The sequence below is a fragment of the Calliopsis andreniformis genome, chromosome 10 (genome assembly GCF_051401765.1).
Source record: "Calliopsis andreniformis isolate RMS-2024a chromosome 10, iyCalAndr_principal, whole genome shotgun sequence".
Lineage (NCBI taxonomy): Eukaryota > Metazoa > Arthropoda > Insecta > Hymenoptera > Andrenidae > Calliopsis > Calliopsis andreniformis.
In genome coordinates this window covers 20,075,870-20,097,161 of record NC_135071.1, presented here as the reverse complement: position 1 = coordinate 20,097,161, position 21,292 = coordinate 20,075,870, and the positions used below count along the sequence as shown (strand labels likewise).

The following is a 21,292-nucleotide window of genomic DNA, read 5'->3' as shown; positions in this document are numbered from 1 at the left end:
ACCGCCCTTGTTTGCTATAAATACCGATATGGGGTGGATCAAAAGCTCCCGATTCGGAATGGAAAAAAGGGAAGGGAAAACGCTAACCGTATCGCTTCTTTATTACCTCTGCGCGATAGAAACACCGAAAGAATTAAAAATGCAGGCCGATCCACCAGTAAAAAACATCGAATGGCAATATTCTGTCCAAATGAACGTCAACAATCCCGACTCGCGAGTTTGGCAAATGATTGAAAGGTATTTGTGAATTTCAATGGTTTTTCAGCGTGCGCGAATTATCCTGCTCGATGTAATTTAGCCACATATCGAAATCCACTATTGATACCTTATTCACTAGGTTCCCGATTTATCTATCTCTTCGACGCATGCAAAAGAAACAAAAGTTCTATTCTCTTAACAGGCTTTTCAGCAAGGTGGTAGATTGGAACAGTTACGCGTATTCTGGTAACGTTTTTCTACCATCTCTGTATTCACCAATTTATATTCTAATATCGTCTGAGGTAATTAATTGTGGTCACGTCCAATCGTAACTCGCTTTTTGTGTCCTCTCTGGACATAGCGCAGTGAAACGCAGTCTCCACTCAAACGTTATTTAGATACCGCATATTATACGAGAGGAATCCTCATAAAAGAATAAGCTCCTTAAATTAGATGGTGGCATAACGTGGACGAATTTCGGGTCGGGAACCCATTGGGCGTAGCTGCGTCTAATATTCCGCGGAATTAATTTCGTTCGACTAGCGTAAAACTGAAACGCGCGATCGATGAAGCGCGATTACGAATTAAAACGAATGCTTCGACGTGATCCAAATATGAAATAAGAAGGCTACCCGTGGTCAGCGTAAATATTTTAGAGATCCTCACGTGACAATTTATCACGGGAGGAAGTTAATAGTATATCTGAACCGTTTGACATTTATCGTCGAACGATATGAAGATAAAATATTGTCGATGATACTTGACAGAAAGACGGGAGGAAGTGGAACGAAATGGTATTTTTAATAGCTTAATGCCTTGAAATAGTTACCCCGTGAAATAAAAATAAATAAATAGAAGAGTAAGTAAGTTATCTCCATCAAATTCATCGAGGCACATTATTGGATTCTTCTTCCAGTGATCGAAGATAATTCCTCTGTTTTAAAATTCTAAAAAAAGCAAATAATAAAGGAAGCAAATAGATTACATTACTTTCCAAGAGTTTCTATTTTCCCAAAAAGTTGTTGAAAGCACTGGTGTCTCTGTGACAAGAGAGAACAACATCCTTTCCCTGGCGCACATTTCTCGTTGGGGATAGGTCCCAGTTCGAGTTTTCGCGCGGATGTGACGAAGGGAAAGGCGAGCTCTCGAATCCGGAAGTCGGTTCTTTCGGGCACGCAAGTAGGTCGAAGAAGAAGTTGAGTCGGGTTGGCTGTGCACGGTCGGGCGCGAATGAAAAGCTTCCATGACCATTCTCGAGGAAATTCCATCAGACACGCGAAATCCACGGCTCAAGGGTGCCTCGAGTTCCTCGACTTTGTCGTCGAATTCTACACCTTTGAAGCCTCTTCAGCTTGGCCCTCGTATCGTTTTCCCCTTGCGCTAAGTTCGAATTATGTAACCTGTCGACGTGGCTGACATTCTTTCCATTGATTCGTTAGGGGATTCCACAAAATAATGCAGAGATTAGAAAAGGAAAAAGTTACCTATTATTTCTATACGAGGTTCAACAATGAAAGAACTTTATATCTGGGTTAGTTCATTGGGTTCTTAAAGACAAAATCACGGCCGCAGAATCGATCGATTAATTCTAGTACAGGTCAAAATAGATCAATTGCTATGGAAATCGGGACCCTGGGATCCTGAGAACCCACTCGTCGAGCATGGGCATTTGAGTGGAGGCTGTCCACCCTGGTATGCCCCTAATGGTCAAACAGCGTGCGACAGGATTCGAGTGCTATTATTATAGCAGTAGGGAGGTCGCAAATTGACAGCCGTAATTGGTTTAATCTCTACGCGAAGTTGGTCCTGGGATCGCTTGGAAATCATTAAAACTTCCACTGACCGAACATGGCTAGGAATCTCGTCACACTCTCAATATTATATGAATATTTTAACCTACCCTTGTTTCGTTGTTTTACTAACAAAATGAAATTCTCAAACGTTCTACGTCTGTTCGAGCCTCTCTCTCTCTCCTACCTCGTGCCCCAGATTCAAACACAATTACGAATCGTCCGCGCAATTTATGCGATCAGCGTCATGGAATAATTAGCAACAATGTTGCAGCTCTCGTCGATAGTCGGATGATACGAATCCCTCCGAAATAATTCTGCAATATTTGGTTACTTTTTGGGCACGATAACTCCTTTTGCGTTATTACCCACGTTCGCATCGACAAGATTAAACCATGAAGTTAAATTACACAGAGGTCAAGCGCGACGAACGGAGAGCTCACGTATTGAAATCAGAATATCCTCGATAACACGTCCACGTGCGATAACGCATATTTCAATGATAAATCACCCTCCATACCTTTATATCCACGCCGAATACCTTTCGACAAACCGTTGATTACTCAACGATCCATTCGGTACCAGGCATCATGCTCGTGCCGCTTATTACCCGCGAGTAGATTGGAAATGATCAGTACGCAATTTATGCAGACTACTCGATCAATTGCCATCATTTTCACTAGATTTTTTTCTCTAGGGTGTTCACAGAATACCAGACTCACCAGACATTAGTTGATAAAAAAGAAGAGAGAGAAGTAAACAGGTTCCTAATCTGACCGTACCTTTTTACTTGAGAATCTCTCAAAGTACAGATTCCAGGTGTTTAGATATCTATGTTTTATTTTTTTGAGGGTGTACGTCAATGTCTGAAGATTAAAAAACTGTCGGTGCACGTATAGAAATGGGCAGACAATAGGTTACAAGTACATTTTCAAGGATCAACCTGCAGCACTTGTCAACACACTAGTCAGACAAGAGGTAAGCGTCGACGAGGGATTCCCCACTTAGCGGCGAAGCGGGGAAGAAGTTAGATCAGGAACGGTGGCGCAAATTTGCTTAATTATTCCGCGCAGAGCGTTAACCAGTCGAGAGGGCAGGCCGCGCGTTCCCGTAATTGTAGTGGTCGTTTATAGTTGAACGACTCTCGTCGCGTTGCAATTGTCTGTTGTCAGGAGTGGTACTCTTACTTCCGGCCGGCGTTGAAAGGCTATCAACTCGAGAACGCCACGATTTTTTCCCCCTCCAAACCGTCGAACCGCGACGGTTTACTTTGAACTTCCGAGCGACCGTTCAAGGGAAGTCCTTAGAAGTTCTTTCTTTATGAAAACTCGGTTATACGAGCCCAAGCAGTCAGTGGTTTTCTGCCTGTCCGTTGAATTGTTGTTTAACGAGTTTGTTTGTTGAAATAAATTACTGGAAGGCGTCTTCTGAAGGGTTTTTGCTGTTAGACGCTCAGAAAAACGTGGCAAACATTTCTCTGCTTAACTTCTATCCAAGGAGTCTCGGTTTAGGAAGCACTATTGCTCTTATTTGAGTTACCACTGTGATATTCTGCACGGTGTCATAACCGTAATTTTTTATTTTCATTTTGTGGTTGCAATCGGGGTAGCTAACTCTGCTTGACGATGGAAACACCCTTTTAAGAACATAAGAGCTTTCAAATATTCAAATTTTCAAATTTTCAAATTTTCAAATATTCAAATTTTCTGCTCCGCTTTCTTATTTGCCATCTGGCCTCCACCGCACTTCGCGCAACCTTTGAAATAAGTATGCCAGTGTAACCTTGCAACGATAGCGAGCCCTAGCTTACTTTTCCCCAGCTAAAATCGTACGTGCACCACGGGGATCTACATATGAATGTCAGAATCCCAGCGGCTGCACGTACACATGCATCTACATATTAATGCACGCGCGGGCTCTGAAGCGCTGTGCGCATTGTCGCGTCGCGTTTAGATGCATAGGTACACGAGTGCCTCAGTGCACGCAGCACTCGTGCGTTAATATAGAGAGGCTGGCGTGTAGCCGTGGGGTGGGAGAGGTTGTACGGGATTACAGCTGTATATCTATCACGCTGGAATACAGCATTGTGCGAGAAATCCTGATGGCATGCCCATAGGCCGCTAGCGACGTCGTGACGTGCCGTCCCTAACGCCCGAATTATCCTTCAGATCCTCAACTCTCGCGAATTTCCACTGGAAGACGACGAGGGGATGTTTTCGAAGCGATTCCCCACAAATATCCACGCCAGTTTCTTTATTCTTCATTTAACCCCTTCATCCTAGACATAAATCGAGATAATATGCTTCGCATCCATGTTAGGTAGAAATCGTGAATGGCTCGAAAACCAGCAGAAAAACTAGCTGCGAGTTACCTGTTTTCCCAGCGCGCGAAGTTCGTTACATCGATCGAATTTGCCACGGTCCGTTCACTGGCTGACATCGAGATTCGTTATCGTCTCACGGAACAAGATCTCGTCGCGCCATCGGGGCGCGGAACAAAGGGGGTTGCTTGAAATTCGCCACGTCCCGGGAATTCTGGATTCAGATCGGATACGTAGACTCCATAGCTCTACCGAGTGTCTTCGCTCGGTGAACCGACCGATAACCTCGTGCCACCCTCAGAATTTCCTACTTACCTCTCGTCCATGACTCAGGGCCTACTCCACGTCCACCTTTTGCTTTGCCTGCTACTTTGCTGCCGTTACAGCATAATCACTCAGCCTGAAACAGTGGCCAAGATCTGCAAACGGTTCGTAGAGTAGCTGTGAAACGTATTGAGTCGATTCAGACCCTTCCCTTCCATTGCTTTCGAAAGCTGACAGTAATTATGTTGACTCAGGTTTGATCAAGTGTATATAAAATACCAATTTAGAGATGAAGGTTACTGAATTTTTCCAATTTTTTTCGCTAACAGGAAAACTTCGTTTGGTAGGTTTCACTTTGATTCTTTTAATGCACAAATATTGTGTTTTATAGGAGAAACTGTTTTCTTTTCTGCAAATTACAGCTCTTGGTACACGCGGCGCAGCTTCGTTAAAACTTTATCGGTACATTATTAGGTGGATTGGAAAATTACGCGGATGCTCCGTATCAATAAATTAACCGCGCCGCAGGACGTTCTAAATTGCATTTACTATTTCCCTGCAGGGCATTAAACATAGAACGACTTCCGTAATCGCAGTTGTACTAGGATTCGATTACACTGCTACCTAAAATTTAATTAAATCGACACACCACCCCTCGGGCTTGGACTTTTCGGGTACTGTTCAATGGTGGAACGAAAATTGTAAAATTCCATTTGCAAACTGCAGATATGCTATTTATTTCCCTTGTTAACCATGACTAGTCTTTTTCTCTTACGCTTTCAAAAATATTTCCATTAAAATAGCACGAAATGTAGCAGACAGTTTAATGAATTTCCTACATCTATTTTTCCCTAAAACGTTCCAAAATTATGACCACTAATTTCTGTGGTAGTATAAAATAATCTCCTTTTAAATATACTACGCGTCTGGTCATTAACCGACTTGTACTACTTGCTCCCTTTACGTCCCCTTCTTTTCTCACAAACTATTTCAAAATAAATCGTACCTTCTAATATCTTCCAAGAATACCATCAAAACAATTCCAGACAATCCTCATAGTTAACTGGGAATGGCGTATAAAATTTCTTATCAAGCAAAATTACACTAGCAGCGATGGTCGTAACACTCGTTAAACCTCTCAGATTAAGCAGAGTGTTCTCCGTAACCAAGACAAACGAACCACCCCTCGCACTTAACTCTCCCTCCTTCTGGGCACAGCAACAGCCAAGATAAAAGTGCAGCCGACGCGCAGGGGAGACTCCGCATTTTCTTCTTACGTTCTGCGTGAGCAGCCCTCCGAAAACGGAAGGATAATTCCGTGGGGATGTGGCAGCGGCTCGAGAAGGCGACACGGGCGCTAGAAGGGGTGAGGAAGCGAATCCGTGTAGGATGCGGGGAATCTTCCCCTTTTCTGAGTAGCGCTGGTCGTACTTTGATCAGGCGCAGTGGATTTACGCTCATCCTCGGCAATCTGCCGTCTCTCCCTTTCTCCCTTTCTCCCTTTCTCCCTTTCCCTACCCATCGCCGAGTACCACGCTCGCTATGCCCCTCGCACTCCCGACGTCCCGTTCTCCGTGTTGCAACAGCAACGTCTTTGAAGCACGACCCGTCGCGTCGTAGGCATCTCAACAAGGCCGAAGCACCGCCGGAAATGCCATGGCAATACCATTACCGGTTGAAAGAGATAGCACTCGGGGTGTGGGAACAGTGGTTAAAAGTCGATCTCTGATTTTTCGAAGCGTTAGCGTCATTTCAGGAGTCTGGATCGCATTGCTTTCTTAATACGTGGCTTGTCTGATTAATTGTAGGGCTACTCTACTTAAATTGATGAGAAAGGGAATAATGGGCCAAAGGATGAGTTTTAATATTTTTCATAGGTGATAAACGTTTAAAGTAGGATAGGCTTTCTCAGGCTCTTGCAGTTTTGTTGATGCTGGAAAGAGGTATAAATATTATCCTTCAATGAATATTTCAGTCATCGAAGAATTCGTGCAGACGTTCCACGCGAATACTTTTCTCTCAGAATTACTTTTCTCGACCACGTGAAACACGGAATTGAAATAATTGCCCGCGGCGAAGTACCCCTCGTTGCAAATGATCATTCCCCGAGCAAAGGGGTGGGCGTTTCGCGGATGGGTAGAGAAAGGGATGGAAGGACGCTTCAGTTTGTGTTTCCTCGTCTCCCTTTCGCCTCCATCCTTATTTGTTCGCGAGCTCGAGGCTTGTTTAAAAATTCTGACCGAGTGTTTGCGCTATCGAGCATCGTCGCGAAAAATAAAAGAGGACGAGGGTTTCGCTTTGAGGATGTGGCAAGTAGACAGACCAAAGATTTATGGCGACGAGTAAGTCTGGAACCTCTCAAAAAGTATGGATATAAATAAGGTGCATTTAAAAGACGCTGAGACTTGTTTATCGTCGTAATGAATTTTCCAGGAAACTTCGCAATATCTTCTGTAAGTCACTGACGAATAAGTGTCTGAAATATCTCTTGACTTTCTACTTAATAAAAGTAATCAAGAAAGTCGCAGGCAATTGAAGGTTAATAACAGAGAATTTTCTGTTTCTTTCGTGCATTTTAATATCGAACAAGCAGCATATTGATATTGTAACTTCTCATTTAACTGAGATCAATTTAAAGATTCCTTATGCAAAGAGTTCATAAGAACAGGTTGCATTCTTTTTTCCGTAGCTAGAAACTTTCGGCCTTTGCCTTGCCAAAAAAATATAAACCCTAGTTTCTTAATTTTACGAGAAATAACGGAGTAGCAAGAATGCAGGGGAGAATCTGTATTGATCCAATATTTATCGGACAAATACAAGGCGGAAGGCGTTTCCGTCTTATCGAAACAAGATTCTTAATAAAAGATCGTGGCATGTCGTTGAAAACAGTAGCAATGAGTGGAATGTCTCCAGGAATTTTTATTACTATCCGAAGTAAAAATACACGACCAAGTATCTGAAATTATAATCTAAAGTGCCCCTGTTTCTATACCAACCTTTTAATATACGTTTCGCAGCAAAATTAAAAGGTCATTAATTTTCGACCAAAAAATTGTCCATAATCGAACTACTGTAACTTCGTGAAAAAATATTGTAAAGAGGTGAGCCAAAGCTCATTCTAAAGGCCAAACCCTCTGCTTTCTCACCCCTAAATTGAATTTTCTTGGACGCCCCTGTATTCTCGGTTGTAGGGTAAAAAACAGAGGGTGATGTCTTCTCAAACATCATCCAAGTTCAAACATTTGTACAGAGCTTCATTTTTCGCGATCCGTTTGGGGTGAAACTATTCTCAAGTATTCTCTGAATGTATTTACGCAAGCGTTCACAGTGAAAAGATCAACTCCCTTAATATACGAAACCCTTTAGAAATCTTTGGAGGATTAATTCGTCGGAAAATTAATCGCGCAAAACGAAGCAAGTAGCAGGGTCTCGGCGAGACGCAACAAGGGTATTATATATTGTTGGACAGCACAAAGCGGTGTTGGTCGGGCCGGAATTCGTTCGTGCGAAGACGAGATTTGTCGAAGCAATTACCCCTATCCGTGGAAATACGCGGAGGACTCTCGATTATACGTGGAAATAATTCACCCCCTGTTTTGGTGTTCCATTCCAGATCCAGGTGTATGGCTTCAACGCGGAATTGTATCACAACATGAGCGAGGCGCAGCACAAGAGCCAGGGCCTAGTCGCGATCTCGTTAATGGTGCAGGTAAGGTTTCGCTAATACCATATACATATAGTACCAGTTAGTCAAGGATGTATCTGTCGAAGGTAGAGTTGCTTTTCCATCTCGAAATAGTAGAAATAAATAATAAATAAATGTTCTGAGAAAATATTAGAAATGTAAAGCCTGTGTTACGACTGGAAATATCTTAATACACGAGTCACATATCAAACGCTCACCATAATGTCTCAAAGATAAGGGGAACGTTTCCTAACTCCAAGAACCGATGCAAATTCTCAGAAAAGTAGAGCTGGCATTACGTAGCAGCGTCTCGTTTCCGTGATCGTTTCCAAATCGTTAACCAAAATCGTCGGTCGCGAGCCGCGAAATTAACGACGCGAGACGAGCGAAGCGAGGCGAGGGGAAAAAGAGGAACAGAGCAGGAAAAAGTGTCCTCGTCACGCGACAGAGATTTCTCCTTCATAAAACATGCAATGGGTTTTGCGGTCTATACGGTGTTTACTCACGGAATAAATCCCGAAGTTCCGAAGGCACCGGTCCGTCTGGCGTCGTCTTCCCCCTTTTCCACGGTCTTTAGCAACTGCAACTGCCGAAACGTGCGACCGTGAAAGAAAAGGAGGAGCGGCAGAACGAGGGTGAACAAGGGTGCACAATAGAGGATGCATCACAACGAAATCCTTTGTCCAACTGAGAAGTTGGAGGAATGCTGGTGAAGTAGAAATTGAGGAATGTTTTTCAAGGCATTAAGACACTTCTAAAAGCATATTCTCTTCTTCAAATGAACTATATTCATCCACATTCGTTTCAGTACGTCCTACAATATTGTATCTACTCGACGTCTGATTGCATACAGGTGTATACTACTTAATGTCTGTATGGAGGGATATGGATCGATTCTACTGAAGCGAAATATTTACTAGCGGAGTTCCTGACTGAAGTCGATCTCCTAGAGTACCCTAAAAATTTTCTACGCACGATTTATAAGTCACAGATGGCCTGACAGTGGAGTATACCTGGTGTGTCTTGCCTTGGAAATGAGCAAACCTTGCTCATCACTTGCTACCAGAAAATTTCAGCACACATGTACGATCCATCCCCCACGGAATTACCACTCAATCGCCTCTAGATTCAAATTCGAACCACCAGCAAAATCCACTTAAACGGAATCAATTAGCCGAAGAAATCGCATTGGCGATAATCCACCCTCTTGATTCTCGAGCGATTACGAGCGAACGGAACGCCAGGCGGGAACGTATTAATTAACAACGCTCCATGGCTGGAATAAATTAACAAACGAAGTTGCGCGGCCGCGTAAATTATCAAATCGATGGGAACGGGGTTGCGATAAATTAACGAATGCGAGAGTGGGAACGAGAAGAATTTTCGAACGATCCCAAAGCGGTCGACGCCGCGGCGGCGGCGCCCCGTTCACGGCGAGACTTTAACAGGTGCTCGATCTCTCTGGTTCCGAGGTGAAGCCTGTAAAAGTGTGTCGCAAGGAGAAAGGGGGCGAGGCTGTGTGTTGACGGCTGTAATTCAAACGGATTATACCCCGGGGGTGTCTGAGGGATGAGATCCAAATGAGTTGGTACTAGCGCTGCCTGTCGGTGCTCGAACAATCTAGGACCTAAATGAGCTCCCGGTTATTTTCACTCAGAGGCTTGCACCGTCCTGCCACCGTCGACCCTTAGAAGGCTCGTAATGGTCGTTTCCGTAGCCTTTTTGTTGGCTGGAGGTTGGCGGTTTGGTCGGTGTTCCTTGACGCCTGAGTGTTGCTCGGATCATAATGCAGAACACAGGGTAAACTCGGAGGGGTCGAGTGCCGCTTACGTCTATTGGAATTTGCTGTCGCGGCAACGAGCAGGAAAATAGCAGAAGTTTAATTTGAGACGGTGTTACAGAATCGGTAATTAAAACTGTTCGTGCGTTAACTATGTTGAAAATGAAGCAGTAAGTCTCGCTGGCAGACTCGGAATTGTAACTCCAGCTTGCCCTCTTAATATTTACTGTAACATCTACTCTTGATAGTAGTCAGCAGACAGTATTTATCCATATTGTTGGTTTATAAGATTAAGTTTAAATTAATTCACAAGAGGAAATGCTTCCAGAAAGTAGAATATCATGGCCTCTCGTCTCTTCGTTAAATTGTGCAATAGAAATTCCTTAGTAAATTAAATTACGAGGACGAGGGAGATTAAAATGACAGCGTTTGTCGTACATTTTTAGGAAGGAATGAAGACATCTTTACCCTGAAGTTACGCTTCCAGAGAATAGCATAGTACTTCAGTAGTATCGTCCAATATCCCGCCAGACATCGATTCAGTAGTATAACCCAGTGTGTGGTCAGCCATCTAACACGTATAATTCTATAATACGTATCAAAATGAAATTCCACATGAAATACAGATCTCTATAATGCATTTTAAAAAGAGGATCTGCTTTTAGAAGTGTCTTAAAGCCTCGTGGAAAATTCCTGAATTTCCACTTCACCGGGATCCCTTCATCAACTTCTCAGCTGGATGAGGGATCTCGTGGAATACCATGAATTCCTAAAGTATAGTTAGCCTACACTTCGTTAATATAGTTAAGTACAAGTACCGAGGAAGTAACGAAGGGGTCCAAGTTCCGGCAACAAGACACTTTGCTCGAAACAAGGACCGAAGAGAAAGAGGCTGCGTGTGAACAGTTAGAGGGCCGTTCCATCATGGAAACGACGAAACTCCTTGATCCATCGCACCGCGGCGGTCGGATGAGCTTTTATTATTTATCATTACTTTAGAGTTGGCCGGCCAGTTTAGGTCGCTTTTACGGGTTACCTTTAATGGCGGGCAGCGGGGAACTTTCGAAACGACTCCTCGCCTTCGCCTCTTTATGCGCTGCACTTAGCAGCGTCGAATAACCCTCTTTTCATGGGAAATCGATGGAAAACGTATTAGGGTATAGAGGGGCTGGCGAATGGGTGTTGCATGTAGCCGATATGTCGCGTCTCGACGCTCAAAGAAATCTGCTTGTCTGTTTCAGCTGGGCGAGAGGCTGAACCCGGAATTGCAGATCATAACCAGCGTGTTCAAGAAGGTTATTCACCGCGGTGAGTACAAATATCTGTATTTCACTCAGTCCTACTTTCGAGAGGTTCAATTAACGTTACACTTTTTCAATACACTAACAGCTGAGTGAAATTTTAGTTTTTTCGTTCGCGGTTTGAAAAAAAAAATATTGCGTTCCAATGAAGCTTGCACTCGAAAAGCTTTTTTTGCGAATCGTAAGCTGATTCCATCCCCTCTGGAAGCGACAGTAAAAGGGGGATTAATAGGGCGTTATTTTTAACAAAATAACCGGTGAATTTTATGCAGACCAAATGCCAAAATATTTGTTGTCAAAGAAAATTCCCATTGGCTCGCTGCCCCTGATACATCGCAATTCCAGGCTTAGTGTCAACACACTTCTTCCTTTCAGCGAGCCATCGATACGCATTTACGCATTAACCCGACCTGGAGTATCCCTCGCAATTATAGGCTTTCAACTCGCTAGCAATCTCTGTTAGTTTCTGCTCTCACGATGGAATATTAATAGTTTCGTTCACGCGATAGTGTATAGTGATTACGGTTTATCTTCTGTTGTGTCTATTAGCGATTCTGAGTCGCTGTGGCCGACTATTCGCGGGGATTAACGGCAAATGCAGTGCATCGAGGCCTGGCAGGCCTGCCCAAAGAGAACCCGTAACACATCAGGCTCTCAGAATACCAAATGCAATGCCAGTCAATCTCATTCCCTATTTACGATAAAAATCCCACAGCTCGATCCTCCGATGATTGCCCCAGCAAACGTTCAAGCGAGAGGTTCTCAAGTGAATCTCCCGCGACCGTAGTTAATCTACCCCAAAAGACTTTCCTCTGCGTCCCTCTCGAAGGGCGTTGAAGTCGTCTCGAACACACGGTCTAAGACACCCTCGCTAACTCCCGTAATTCGGCGAGCCTAAAAATCCCCCGAGCGACGGGGGTGGGCGGCTGAAAAGGGAGAAAGCAACGATTCAACGTCACGTGTCCGCGGTTGAAAAGACGCGACCGCAATTAGTGGACCGTCAAAAGGCCTTGCAAAACTACGCGGAAGAGTCCCTCTGGGATGGGAACGGCGAAAGGCGTGCCAGGGTGGCGACAAGGAGGAAATGGGCGGAGAGGGGTGGAGAGGGGTGGAGAGGGGCGGAGAGGGGTAGGAGAGAAAGTGGCGCGCTTTGCGATGAATACGCGGGTTCACGCACCAAATACCGTGTGGGCCGGTTCAGCGAGCCGCGGTGGAAAGTTGGCCGCAGTCTGTCGCTGGGATAACCCCGGATAATAAATAAAATGGTGCCAGGAAAGGGAGTGTGCCGACGCTCCCGGCTACGAGGCTGGCTGGCGAACAGGGGGGGAGGCGAGGAACGACAGGGGGACGGGAATGCCGCACGACCCGCTGACTCGAGAGGGTGAAAAGTCGAGGGAGGGAAAAAAGAGGCGGAAGAAGAGGCGGCGGGGAGAGGGACAGGGAAAATGACTCTCTTAAGGTAACGAGTCACTTCGCCGCGGTGAATATCCGTGCCAGGTTCCTCGAAAGGGCGAGTTTATCTCGTCACGGGACTCGATATTGTGGAATATTTCGCATAGAAGTGGGAAAAGGGGAGAAAGAAGGAGGCTCTGCGAAGAGAGGGTAATCAGATTCAAGATGGGATGGATTGTTCAGATACGGTATTTTATTTTCAATTGCAATTCTCTGGAATTAGGATCAGATTTTCTTGAGATTGCAGTCAATTCTGTGTCTGAGATTAACCCTGCTAGGATTCTCCTGAAATCCTTATTACCAGCGCCTCATTATGAATTCAGTTGCTGAGCTTGTAATGTAATATCTATAGTTCCACATTTTTTTTTGCACATACTAGTAGTATTAATAATAATAGCTATATGAACCGCTAATGAAACGAAGGGTAGTCATGAACAGACAGACACTCCGAATATAGGGATGGGTCACTAAACGGTTCGTAGGGGTCGAGGGTAGTGTCGATATTCCCAGAGGGTGTCCCCTGTTAAACGATTCGCTGTAGAAGAGTGGCTGTGCAGCTTTTTACCCCGTACAACCCGATCAACACGGCAGGGGCTCGATTTACAAGGGACAACGATGTCACCATAGCCATTCTGTCTTGTGTGCATAAATCCACCTACGCGAGCACCGCTTCGCGCGCGTACGTGTGTGTATTTTAATCAATACCCTGTTGACACCGCGACCACGGGACATAAATCATGAGACAATGGGGAGTGGATCGGGGGTGGGGTTGCAGGGAGGGATCTAAGTATTCCATTGTCGTGGACATACTCGTGGCGTGTGTGGGCGTCAGGGGATAGCGACTACAATGGGGATGGTGGTTTCTCGAAAAGTTGCAAGGTATTTATTGCGAAATTTCGCAAGATTGTATCGGGGCTTCCAGTTGCAAAGGGGTAGGGTGGTTCGTTGCGTGATTCTACGAGATCCCTACTCATTTTAGGGATGCTTATCTGGCTGAAGAGATCTAACTCGATAGGGACGAGCTTTTTAAGCTTTAATATGCGAATAGAGGGATACCTACCCTTAAAAATAGGATTGTCTCGCGATTTCTGTGATAAGTTCTTCCATCTGGCGTTGACGATAGAAAGTTATATAGTTATATACGTATAAAAACTGTGTTTAATTATCAGTCAACATGGTCGAACGAGAGCGCAGAACGAAACCTTGGCCAGCTGCTGCGTTCTCGTATTTACAGACAAAATCGTCGAAGTAGAATTCAATTAACGGCTGGAGATTAAATGAAAACAGGATTAAATGCTATTGTTTCGAAGTTAGCCACGATTACTTTGAATACAGCCCTCTACCCTCTCGTTCCAGAGATTTTCCATTTCCATCGAAGGGAACAATTAAACCATAGCCGATGAAAAGAAAGCGGCAAGGCTGTTCCTCGCCAAGGCTTTTCAACGAGATGAATCGGGGCTTCGGAATTTTTTTTTAACTACCAGCAAAAACGCGATATCTTGGATAAATTCCAGCGAATGTATGCACTTTACATCATTGTCGAGAGATTATGTCGCGCGCACACAATCCGCACGCGTTCCAGATCAAGTATAAGCGTTCCCTGGTGTATCGCGGGGGCCGCAATGTAAATACCAAGTGTTAATATTTATGAATCAGTTTAATTCAAACGTTTCGACCGACTCGCAACAAGCGCGCCGCCAACGAACTCGTCGATTCGCGGCCACGATATTCCTGCCTTTAATTCTGTGTTCCCTCTTAATCGCTTTACCAAAATGCCCATTAACGACGTACTTTTTACGTGATCTCAAAAGCACTCTGCTAAAAATTCGATTACATTATTTATTCAGTAGATTTTGAAAATGATATCATGAGCAATTGCGTGTAAAATAATAAATAATATAGAATTCGATTACCTTGGAGTGAGAAAGTTATGAATGAAATTGAATGTGATTTAAACAATTAGAGTTGAAGATTCTTATTGATCAATTTTGAAATTATTTAGCAAGGTTAGCGCACCTAAAATAAAATTGAATAAATGTCGGTGACATGCATATGAGAGTTTCGCGAGGTCTGTCTTGAAGTATGGCAGAACCTTGTGTATCTTTCACCGTAAACGGCTTCGTAATATATAGGAACAATAAAATATCTGGGGAGACGAAGGCAAGCCACTGGGACCGAATATGAATACAGCGCGCGTCTATGCGTACCCTTTTCTGAAGCGAAATGAAAAATACGACGCGTTACTCTGCCGAGTCTCCGAGCAAATATAAAATTTCTCACAGGCGTTTTGATCGTCCGTGTGATTTCCTGTAGCGTTGGCGTTTATATTAACTTCCCTTTCGAGAAATAAGAAATAGCACTGAAATAGCAGATAAACTGTATTAATCGTTTCAAAATATCTACTCGACATATCTTTCTCCCAATTAAATTCACGAAATATTCATGCAAAACCCTCTACAGATTTACGCTAGACTCCGCAGAAAGAATACTGAAACACGGTTTCACAGTTGCATGGGAAATGCTACGGTTTTCTGGCCAGGAAAACGGATCTGAACCAGAAAAATCCTGTCCGTCGTCTTTCCGAGCCACTTTGCGTTGAAAAGCCGTATTATCTTCGAACGCGAGTCAGCCATGCCACGTACAGCATGCATACAACGTGTATTTCCACTTTGTCTCGTCTAACTAATGGCCGAGCTTTTGTCTCCCGACCCTTCCGCTTTCTTACTCGCACCCCCTTTCGAGCAACTCGATCGTCTCGCTGAATTGAAATTCACCAATTCACGTCTCTTCGGAATTCCCTGAAATTCAGCAAAACAGGTACTCTAGAAAATATTAACCAAAGAAAAAGAAGTCAAAAGACGCGTCAGAACCTAGAATATTTTTAATTTTTTATTCCACGTCAACTTCACCCCACCCCCACTCTATATTTGAGATTTATTCAGAACACAGAAGGCGTCTCGAAAAATAGTGAGCAGTTCTCTGTTCACGTCTCGCAAACTGGCAGCCCGAGAATTTCGTGAAAGCTCTCTAAACGGTAGAACCGCGCCCCCTTCGTTGTCCAGGCCAACAATGACCGCTTGACGCGCTGAGGAACTCGCTGTCATCCAGCTAGTCAGTAGGGCACGTGAGCCATTGCTGTTGGGAGGTCCCTGAGCGTTGAGGGGCGCATGTACACGTATGAAACGCAGATAATAGATGAAATATTCGTCAGGAATGCCTGCTATTAAGCGAACACCTCTGGCACTGTGTTTTACAACCACCCCCGCCACTGACTGTTACACCCTTTGCTAGAATAGGACCTGTGCATCACGTAGACGCCCTTTACCCCCTTGCTAATGAGGTCTAAGACTATACATGTATACATGTATATACATATGTATACATGTATATATGTACTGTGCCACGATGGTTAGATGCAACCCTCGCGAAGGGAATGCATGACGAAAGGCAAGATTGCGAGGTATCCATTCGAAGCGTCTCCATCTTCTCCCCCTCTTCCCCTGTTCCTCTTTTCCTGACTGTTTCCCTAACGCGGCTCCAGTCGATAGAAATATTTTCCACAGTCGTCGGGGATGGGTCGAGGAATTTATCACGGTGACAGACCATTCTCGTGAACCGGAGGCGATTTTTTTCTTCGACGTGCTGCGGCGCTTCGTTTACGAGGCTGAATGCGTCTGGTGCAAACTTTTCGGCGGATTTTTTAACCATCGTAGGCTGCCTTTGAGTAGGAATTATGGAGACAGCGTAGAGCATGCTAGCAGAGTCCAACTAAATTATGCAAAGTGTTCGACAGGAGGTTGCACAGTTTCAGAGGTACTTCTACATGCCAAAGGAAGACGAAAACCAAGGATAACAAAATTGTATTTGAGGCTTCGTTTCTAAGTTATTAATTGTTAGAGAGACACGTAAACTGCGCGTGGAGTGTGCCTGACTTGGTTATCTATTCTACTGGCATCGCTGCGACTGACCTGGCTACTGCAGGCGGGCAGTAGATTAAGTCCCAAGTCAGACACATCTCACGCAAACTTTATTCTTCATTTTCCTCCTATTTCGGCAACATTTCTGACATTTATTTCACGTTTGGTAATCTATGAGGACCTTAATCCTCCCTTTTATGAAAAAAAAGTTCTTCCATCGATTTTGCAAAATCCCACTCTCTTTATTAGATTTTTTTCCGTAAATTGACTCGACCCGATTTCAATCTCCCGCAGGATGCACGCTATCCGAAAAGATATCAAATATTCTGATCAGCCGGGAAAATTAGAGAGCGTGAAATATGAAAAGCCAAGAAGTGGAACGACACCCTCGCAGAGGAGCGTCCAATGAACAAAGCGTATCCGTTTTCCCTGCGGCGAGGGCGACGAGAAAAGCCGCGGGAAACGAAAGCATTCTACCGGCGTAAATATTTAAAACGATTCTGAACACGGAAACGCGAGCTGGTCTCGCGATTCGAGAAATCCCGCTGGGAGGATTCTCTCTCGCGCGCGCCACCGATTCCGAGTAATGAACGCGAAAAATGCTCCATGAATCATTGGGAACGTTCCGTCAGACGTGAGTGGAGAGGCGCGAGTTTGCTTTCCCCAAGGCTCTCGACTTATTGTCTAATTGGATATTCGACAACAGGTGGGAAGAATTTTAAGAAGCGATTCCGTTGGTCAAGGAACCGAATGAAAGTCGAGGAAGTGAATTTAAGTATTGAAGTCTTCGCTGTTAACATCGTTGATTGCAGACGGTTCGACTGATAACAGAATCCTGATCCATCGAGCAGGAGTTTTGAATAGACTTGTAAGGGGCTCGTTCGACAGCGTGTTTCCTTTAAGCAGAGCTCGTTCTGTTGGAACTTTCACTCGAAAAACTTGCTTGTCAAGCCGTAGGCTAAATCTGATTGTTGGAAAGTTCTAAGTTGTTCCTTCTGCCTCCTCTCAGCGAAGAGGAGATCCATCCGCGGAGGGAGGTGAAAGACGAATGAATAAATCTCGAAGTGAATAACGTTAAGCGTGGAAACAGTAACTTCAACGCCAATTTATTGAAATGAAGTGTATTCTCGAAACCACTTTAAAGGAAATTTCATATTTTTCGGCACGTTTAATAAAACATCAGAGTACCTGTTGCGCACCTTCTGCATTATCATTTATCTTCGAATTATTTGTTTAAATATTCCATTCAAATTTTATAGCAGCGAGTATTTATGAAACGTTCCCTGAAATAATTATTCAACGTGTGTTTAATCCAATGATTATACAAGTTACTTGCATTTTATTTACACGCTTCCTTCGTTAATCCAAACACCTAGCTCGAATTTCTATCGAACAGGGATTTGCGTCGACGTACCGTCCATATATTGCGATTATCGTCGCTGTCATCATCATTATCCTAGGTGTGCTCCTAGGCCATTAGGGTGGGTCAATTTTCTTAAGAGCTATTCGCGTTGTCCAGAGCGGTGCTCGAGCGCCACGCAAACAGCTGGACAGCAGGACGTGCGCCCTGGCCGAAGAGCCCTCGTCCAGCCGGAAATATCGGCGATGGTCACGGCTCAATTTGATAATAGATAAAGGGAACAGCTCCCCGTGAGATTAGCCCTGGATTCCATCCAGTGGTGTTCGAAAAACCGTGGAACGTGCCCTTTGCTTTATACCCTCGCGCAGGTCCCTCGTTAGGGGGCGCTCGAATGACCTGAACGACGTATAAAAGTCAAAGGAGGGTCCTATGAAAAGAAACCCCCTTGGAAGGTCGTTAATCGAGGCTTAATAAAAATCGTGGAGAGTGAGGAAAGCTTCCTTGACGCTCATAACGGGTTGCATCTGTCGCGACGTCGCGACGCGAGCTGGCTATTACTCGTATCGAGTCCGTGACATTAAGGAGAGAGGAGCAAATGGTGGCCTGACACAACGGATAAATGCGCAGCCCCCAACCACCCCCACCCAGCTTGTTCTCCTCGTTCTCCAAGGGAGAACATTTTTAGGACACCATTCACGCCGCTTAGAGTAGCAGGAGAGCTGTCAGCCTTTTATCCGCGAGTACTGCTTCCTCGACCATCCCTCTGCCCAACCCTCAGACCCTTTCAAACCCCCCCTTCCGCCATCTTAGACGCGCGCTTGCTGCTTCGACGCGTGTCTCCGCGTTTATTTTTATTTATCGCGCGCCCTGATTCCCTTCTTTCTACAGACGGGGTGGAGAGGAGAAGGACGGGATTCCAGGGGATGATAAATAACGAGGAGGAAGAAAGACGACGTGGAAATATCAGCTGTCCCACGAATCAAAGGGAACGGGAGTCTTTATGATTAATGAGACGCGAAGGGGAGAATTGGGTAGCTGCTTGCGTCAGAATGTTTTTAAGGGATTAATTAATTAATTGTCTGTGATAAAGGGAGAGCGCACAACAGAATATAGTACTGTTTATTTAGTACACATAGTGTAATAGTACAGAAAAATGGACGAAAAGCTTGATGACATGATAATATTTATTTTGGAGTGAATATTCGAGTGTCGCGTTGAATTCGAATGAGAAAAAGTGTCTTCTGTGTAGGGGATGCAGCGCCTGTTCACTTATCCCTGAAGAATCTCCTCCCAGACACGAATGGTTACATGACTTACGAGGGTAGCACGACTCACCCTGGTTGTTGGGAAACGGCAGTGTGGCTGATCCTCAACAAGCCCATCTACGTTACCGCGCGAGAAGTAAGTGATCTCGAATGCCAATTTATTATTCAGATCCTCCTGGCTTTTACTACCCTTCTATTGATTTGTCAGACTTCCTGACTTTCGTATTTGGTTTGAGTTCCTACTCTGAAATTAGTGCTCAATAATCTCAGTCGTTTCGGTATTAATCCCAAAAAATAGTAACCACAAAATCTTCGGTTAATCCTTGCTTTAATGAAAACTGTATACGTTTGGAAATGCAGTAGTCTCGCCACGCTATTCCTGCATTTAGCTGCTTGCCATTACTTAACAAGCTCCACTTTATGGTTAAATATTGAACGAGCTGAATGGGGGCATCGTTACAACGTAATCCTAATCCCATTTCCAGCTTTACGCACTAAGGAAACTAATGCAAGGTCCGGCCGCCACTCCGAAAGCACCCTTGGGGAACAATTCGAGGCCGCTGCAGGATCTTCATTACAGGACTATACGAACGAACATCGATTTTCGCAAGGTGAATTGCCCTTCTGCTTTCTCTCCTATCCTTTAGGTCTCTGTGCACACTAATTTTTCATCGGCTAATACGAATAGTAACGCGAGGCTAGAATATCGAAATACACCCTTGTAAAAATCCAATAGTATTCAAAATTAAAGAAAAGTAAAATGCGAAAAAAGTTGGACTCTTTTGATGAATTTTTAATGAAATCCTCCTCTTCCTTAGTTAGTATTTTTCGAGTGAATCATAGAGCTAATCGAGAACTGTGCTTTGCCTTTCTGTCAACAGCGGCCGGATGCAAAGTGTCCATCGATGGCGCAGGACATGCACTATAGAGGTAACCCAGGACATTATCCAGGCTCTAGAAGCCCCCGACCTTCCTACCATCTCGCGAAGGGATCGTCTCGATGAGAGTCTGAAAAGATGACTTTTTCTTTCCAGCGAACACGTGGCAGGACGATGGCTCCCTATCGCATAATCGCATCGTCTGAATCGACGTCGACTCGTGGCCCACGGCTAGGAAACAGTATTCTTTCCCGAACGAAAACGGCCTGATAATCTCCCTACGAAAAGAAAACCGCAAAAACGAGTCGAAATTAATGTATAAAAGTCAGGGTTCGTGGTTCAGGGAGCTCGATCGTCCAGTGACAGACGCTTTCGAATGGGACAGAGAGGGCAGAGGTACGTGGTCACTTCCAGACGTATTAATATCCCTGCTGAAAGGCTGAGAACTGAATAAGTAAACAGATAAAAATGGAACCTGAATCGCGTCGATGGCAAGGATGAAGCCAGAGTTTCCTTGGCTGTCGACGCGACGATTAGAACGAAGGAATAACCAGCAGAGCTTTACGTGTTTCGATAAAATAACGATTTGTGGTCGATCCTGCCCGTCCTAGTTGTGAAAAGGGGAAAACCGACGAGCTGAGAAAGACGGGCACGGATTCCGAGGCCGATTTCCTTTCGAGATCCCCGAGAACCGATCCTTACTGGGATGATAAGTGTGTTCCCTTCGCGACGGGAATTTGTATTTGCCGCGCGAATGCGTTTAGGAAATCGTTCCCGTCATTCTTTCGCCGCTGCCACGATGGATGGACGCAACGAGTGCGCTGGTGAACAACGCTGTGTCGTGCGACGTTTTTTGGTGTTTCGAAGGTAATTAATCGTTTAACCCTTTGCCCCGCGTAATTATTTGTGCGTCGTATTATAGAAGTGTAAGGAGTTGAAGCTTCCTAAGAATTAATAGAATAAGACATTGTTGAGTTCCAAAGATAGTCCAAATATTCTTCACACGTTGGCTGTCATTGGATATAATAATATATAGTGAAAGCAGAGTTCTCAAATTTGTGTATTTCAATTCAAACAGTATA

The 21,292-nt window shown here is 44.5% G+C and overlaps 1 protein-coding gene across 2 annotated transcripts in view; it reads left to right on the top strand.

Annotated features, from left to right (window-relative positions):
- Carpa (Carbonic anhydrase-related protein A) overlaps positions 1-20,505 on the top strand; it is a 115,036-nt gene extending 94,531 nt beyond the window's left edge. The window contains exons 5-10 of one of the 2 annotated variants that reach the window (XM_076387438.1): positions 8,186-8,281; positions 11,279-11,345; positions 19,317-19,468; positions 19,818-19,943; positions 20,214-20,262; positions 20,367-20,505. In XM_076387438.1, coding sequence (XP_076243553.1) covers positions 8,186-8,281; positions 11,279-11,345; positions 19,317-19,468; positions 19,818-19,943; positions 20,214-20,262; positions 20,367-20,416 — 540 coding nt within the window. In that variant the 3' untranslated portion in view covers positions 20,417-20,505. Of the gene's footprint in view, positions 1-8,185; positions 8,282-11,278; positions 11,346-19,316; positions 19,469-19,817; positions 19,944-20,213; positions 20,263-20,348 lie in introns of both variants that reach the window. The other variant, XM_076387437.1, reaches the window with a different exon arrangement.
- Positions 20,506-21,292: the final 787 nt, after the last annotated feature.